The sequence below is a fragment of the Apium graveolens genome, chromosome 1 (genome assembly GCF_009905375.1).
Source record: "Apium graveolens cultivar Ventura chromosome 1, ASM990537v1, whole genome shotgun sequence".
NCBI classification, from domain to species: domain Eukaryota; kingdom Viridiplantae; phylum Streptophyta; class Magnoliopsida; order Apiales; family Apiaceae; genus Apium; species Apium graveolens.
In genome coordinates this window covers 194,446,737-194,452,772 of record NC_133647.1, presented here as the reverse complement: position 1 = coordinate 194,452,772, position 6,036 = coordinate 194,446,737, and the positions used below count along the sequence as shown (strand labels likewise).

At 32.8% G+C, this 6,036-nt stretch overlaps 1 protein-coding gene across 1 annotated transcript; it reads right to left on the bottom strand.

Annotated features, from left to right (window-relative positions):
• Positions 1-3,390: 3,390 nt before the first annotated feature.
• On the bottom strand, positions 3,391-5,566 carry LOC141674856 (WAT1-related protein At5g07050-like). The gene is made up of 7 exons (XM_074481560.1): positions 5,309-5,566; positions 5,147-5,209; positions 4,904-5,020; positions 4,565-4,814; positions 4,294-4,452; positions 4,062-4,213; positions 3,391-3,962 (listed from the first exon to the last, which is right to left on the bottom strand). Exons 1-7 carry the CDS (start codon positions 5,509-5,511, stop codon positions 3,698-3,700), a joined length of 1,209 nt encoding a protein of 402 aa, XP_074337661.1. The 5' UTR covers positions 5,512-5,566; the 3' UTR covers positions 3,391-3,697.
• Between the last annotated feature and the right edge of the window lie 470 nt (positions 5,567-6,036).

Genomic DNA, 6,036 nt, shown 5'->3' with positions numbered 1-6,036 from the left:
TACATGCTGAAACTTTTCTTAATTCTGTAGCTACCATGCCATTGAGAAGTGAGTTCATAGCTTTAGCATTGGAATTCATTGCGTTCACTTCTTCGGGAGAGAGATCCTTGAGAGATTTTGGCTTCCCTTCTTTCATAGGAATTGTGAAACCATTTTCTACAGCATCCCATTCAAATGCATCACGCTGGAGAAAGATTTTCATCCGAAACTTCCAGTCATTGTAGTTTTCAGCACCATGAAGCAGTGGTGGATAATTGTTTGAATACCTATCTGGTTGAGCCATGGATCGCTAGCAAAATAAACACTAAAAAGAGAATTAAATGCACCTGCTCTGATACCAAATGAAATTCGATGGCTCGATAGATAAAATAATATTCTAACTGTCAAGGCAAATGGGACAGTCTCTTATGCAAATGGGACAGTCCCTTTACAAATGAGACAGGGTATGAGACAGTCTCAATTACACTGCAGAAAATAAATAACAGAAATAAAATGCAGAATGCTGAAAACTGAAAAGAAAAAACACCAGAAGTTTTCACTTGGTTCGGCCCCTACACTTAGTCTATGGCCTACATCCAAGTCCCCATGCCAACTAGCATAGAGAATGTATTATATCAACTTTAATAAAAGAACTTACAATCTTTTCCTTGATTACAAATATAGCACCTGAAAGAAACCCTTTCCCAAGCTACCTTGCTACCTAGCCCACTGCTATTCCTTAGCCTTCTAGCTACCTTGCTATACTTTGAAATCAAGCTTGCCACAACCCGGCACAAAGTTGATATGAATACACTATTCAGTTACAAGAATAAACAAATTGATTACAACTCAAACTAGGTTTCTTGTTTTTCTGGATATGAATATCTCGGGTATGAAACAAGAAAATGATTTCAGATGATGAAAGATTCTCGTGAAAGTGTTAGCTGCAAATCTGAAATGAAGAGTTGTATTTATAAGCAAAGTTCTAACAGATTTATTTTCAAACACAAGATAAGGTTGGAAGATAAGTTTGTTTGAAAATATTTTGAATGAATCTTTGAAACTAATCTGTTAGTACGTTTGAAAATGATAAATCAAGTAAAGAGATAAGGCTTGAGAGATTTAAACTTGATTTATAAGATAAGGTGGTGAGTTTATTTGAGATAAGGTTTATCCAGATAAACAAGATTTACACAAAACCCTAACAAACTTAATCCTGAGAAATAGCCTCTGCTGAAACTTCTGAACAAACTGCAAACTCTGGACTCTAAACTGCTGTCTGATATGTTGCAATCTGAATATCATCATAAACTCGTAGATTAACAAGTATATGAAAATCATTACACATTAATAAGTGCAAAATTATTCCAAGAAAGAATAATTTAATTAATGAATGGAGCTGGAGCATAGTGGAGTCTGATGCATGCAAAGTAGTATATATATGATTAATAATTAAGCTTCTGGAAGTGTTCCCCAAAATGTGTTTCAAGTGCTTTAGAAAGTCGAAACAAAGGAGAAGTGCCAAATTACCTGTATGCTACATATACGTGGAGAATCGATCCTGGCATCCATATATACATGTCACTCTCTAAGAAAAGGAAAAGAAAATATGAAATCTAATAATTAATCTAGTTTATTAAGGCTCTGATAAGGGGCTCTGCCGCTTTTTAGAAATGATTGTTTGATAATATTTTGGAATATATATATATATATATATATATATATATATATATATTTTTATATAAGTTTCTTAAGAAAATTAATACCGAAAGTCCAAATCAATGTATGCATATCTTGACCTATTATTCTATTCCCAGAAGTCCAAATCAATGTATGCATGCTCCATCAAATTTTAATCCTGACTAAAATCGTCCAAAACAATTATATTAATTCATATTACGCGAACAGTATTGCGATTTGTTTTTATGATAGGGTATCATACAGTTACATTTATGATTAATAGATAAGATCAGTGGTTAACAGGATTAAACTACTCTTACCTGCTCTTTTCGCCCTTCTTCTGACTATTAATTGTTTTCACAATATTCAAATTAGGGTTGCTAAACTAGTTTCCAAATCAAACAAGGGGCCAACTATAGTTAACGAATTACTGTACATCGTAAAATAAATTAAATTATAGTATTTATTTAAAATTAGACATATCAATACGTTCATTTCGCATATTTTCGTATTTCTCATATATGGACTCGAGCACGACCGGTTAAAAATTTATTTCATTTCGTATTCGTATATCTTTGTGCATATCTTTGTGCATGCACTTTTCTGATGCGTATTTTGTGTAATTGTAAAAAAAAAAATTAAACATCAAATTTTCGGTCAATTTTTAACTAGTTGAGTGTTAAATGAGTAAGTCATACCTATTCGAGTGTGGTAAACTTAATTTTGAAAGTATTTTTTAAAATTGTTTTTCTTTTCAAAATATATATACAATGTTTATTTATTAGAGCGGGCAATTTGTTCGTTTTGTATAATTTCGTATCTTATATTTTCGTATTTTGTGTCATGAATGCCTATCCAAACTCGAACTTGTTAAGAATACATTTCGTTTCGTGTTGATGTACCTTCATATTGTGTATGTTTTGTGTCGTATTTCGTATAATTTAAATTATTAATAAAACTAAATATAAATATAATATATATTTAAATATTAACTTTTTACTAGTCGAGAAGTCAAGAAGTCATAAATGCTAAATGTTTTGTAAGAATTATATATATAATATTAGTGTAAGATATATGTGTTTATATAATTTTGATAAAATTATTTAAATATTTATTTATTTTCGTTTCATGTTGCGTACCAATTTTTAAATTACTGTTTTAGTAAACTCAAAATTGACATTAAATTCATCCCTACAAAAAAATGTGTTATTAATTTACACGTGCTTGCGAAATTGCATCTCTAACTAATAACTTGGACCAAAATAACAAGTTCCGGGAGTTTGTAGATGAAGTTTAGCTATATAATTGTGCTTTCCGTGTGTAATGCATAATTAAATGTATAAGCGCCTAGCATATTTAGTTCAACTATTTTTGTCCTCCAATAATGACTACTGATTTGTGTTCGTCATTTCAAATTAACACCATTGGTTAGTGTGCGGGTGAAATATAGTATGCATGATCAGTGATTACCCTTAACAATAGCTCATTCAAAGTACACACTGTGTGATATGTATATTGAATTATTTGGTTTACATGCACGGGTGCATCCATAAATTAAATTTTGGAGGCCACGATTATATTTTATGAATATATTTTATATTTTTAAATTATTTTGAGCACTTTTAAAATATATAAAATTTTGTGTTAGGAAAACAAATGTGTCGTATGTTTTTTACTAGATTCTCGCATATTTAACCGTATCGCATTTCCCAAAGAATTAGTCATATCGGATTCTGAAATTGGTGGTGACTTGTATAAAAAATTGATCAAGTAAAAGTAGGAAATTACACCTTTCATAGCATTATTAGTTAAAACAAAGGACAACAACAAGAAGATTCTACTACCTACCAAAAAGCAAAATGGAAGGGATGAAAATTGCCCAAGACTTGATGAACTAAAAAGCTCCTCTTTGATCTTATGATCAACCTCTCCTCCATTCGAAAGCCAGATTAATCTTATATTACTAAATATAATTAGTTATTTGATTTCTTTGGTAACTGTGATCCGTTCTTCGTTCTCTCTTTCATGTTTCTGTGCTTCAGGGCTTCCTTGCTTCCACAGCTAGCATAGGTGGTGCAGAGTTTGGAGCACTAATGGCAAATGTCGTCTGCGCAATGGCCGGTTCTGCATTGTTTTGCATTTCAACGTCATTTGCTTCGATATCTTTACCTCCAATCATCATCTGGTTTCTTACATCCTTAACCGCTTCCATTATTTCCTCCTGTTCTTTGTCTTTGTACTCCTTGTACTTTCCCCACAGAACAGAGTATAGTCCCATCACTATTAGTATAGCACCCAGAATTCTGAAACAGACAAGTTATTGTAAGAAATTTATGATTTGTATTTATTTTTCTAGCATATTTATTCTTCGATAATCAAGGCCAAACTGAAAAAATAATTACCCTCCCAGATAGATTTTTTCTGCAAGAATGAAAGAGCCCATGATAGCAACTATGATCATCATCAATGGACTGAATGCTGTTACGAAAACTGGCCCTCTTTTCTCCATTACCAGTCCTTGGACATAGTATGCAACGCTCGATGATATTATTCCCTGATATAATAATTGTTTCCGGAGAGTCAATAAACAAATCTCGTAGATTAATCTTTGTGTTTAAGATTATAATCACTTACAGCATAGGCAGCAGCAAGAAGGTTCATGTCAAAGCCGATAGCCCAAGCATCCGGTTTATGTTCCATAACAAGTGTTACAACAATGGATTGAAGAGTACCCATGAAGCACACCAGGCATGTCAGTGACATGGGAGCTGTGTATCTCCTCATTGTGACATTCTGCATTACACACATACAGTTCAAAATCGAATATACAGACGATACTTGGTACAAGTTTATTATACAGAGGCTATTATTACATATTTATTCGGTAAATAAGAAGATTAAGTACCTGAAGGATGAAGAAGGAAGCCCAAGCAAAGGTGGCAATGATAAGTAGAATGGAGCCTGTAACCCAATTTTTGTCAGCGTCGACTGCAGTGGTGGTAGGCTCATAAGTTGATGGATGAATGTATTTAGACCAAAACATGTTTACGACATTTCCTTTGTATAATGTCATCAACATAGCTCCTGCCACTGTTACTGCTGTTCCTACTACTTTGGCTTGGCATCTTATTTTCTTCATATCTAATATCTCCATCCTATATACACATAAAGCTGAATTAGTAATTGAATACACATTTGTGAAACTTAAATCAATATGGAAATTTATAGTCAAACATTTACATACCGGCAAAGAACTGCCATGACAAAGGTCATTGCAGGCAGCATATTGCTCATCGCGCATGAAAAAGTAGGAGATGTGAATTTTAATCCCATATAGTAGAAGTTCTGATCAATCACCGGCCTATAAAACAATGAATAATTTCCACATAAAGCTTTAGCATTTCATGAGGTGCGAATAAACTGATAAGAAGAAAGCATGCATGCATGCTAAGTAATCTTTGCTATATAATAACAGATCAGTACTCACCCAAGCAGTCCCAACACGAATATTTGCATGAAGATTGAAAACGTTATCTTTGGCCTAATTTTCCTGCAAATTGTACAATCAAATCAGGCATATTCATACTACATATAAAACAAGCTAGATATCCATAAATTTATATCTTACACCAGTAAGTTGCAGGCATACCTCTCAAGAAGAATAGCGAAGGGAGCAATAACAGCAGTAGCAAAAGCATGTCGATACACAACAAGCACATAGTGGCTCATTCCTCTGTTGAGTGACACTTTGGTTATGATGTTCATTCCTCCATATCCGAATTGTAACGAAACCATGGCAATGTAAGGCTTTGCCGTCTCTAAAAAGCTTGCGAATCGACCTTTCCCTTCCATATTTTTCCTTAATTTGATTGCTGAAGAGAAAGGGGGGGGGGGGAGATTGAGCTCTAAGCAAGAGAGATACTTGAATAGAGGAAATCAGATGCTTGTGTATTTCCTAAAGAGTTCAATGAACTTGCTCGTATTTATAGCCCACCTTGCATGAACAGTTTGCTATTCTTATCCATATGTTCATAAATAATAATATACCTTTTTAAAATGGAAAGAAGTTGAAGAAACTTAAAATCATACTTGCCCATGTACATATTGCAGTAATCTGTTGCACTACGTGAATATAATTGGAATGTTAATCTGCTGTCAGCAAATATACATGTAATGAGATTTCTTAAAAAATACGAATTTTAAAGTTTTTTTGTGCAAAAAAAAAACTTTTTTTAAATTTTTATTTGAAAATACGATTTTCAAAAAAATTTAGTCAAAAATATGATTTTGCAATCAGATGCAAGCAAAAAAGTTTCAGCTAATTTTCATAAAAACATAAATAAGTTGCATATATAATTGTTTTTGGTTGAGCATTTT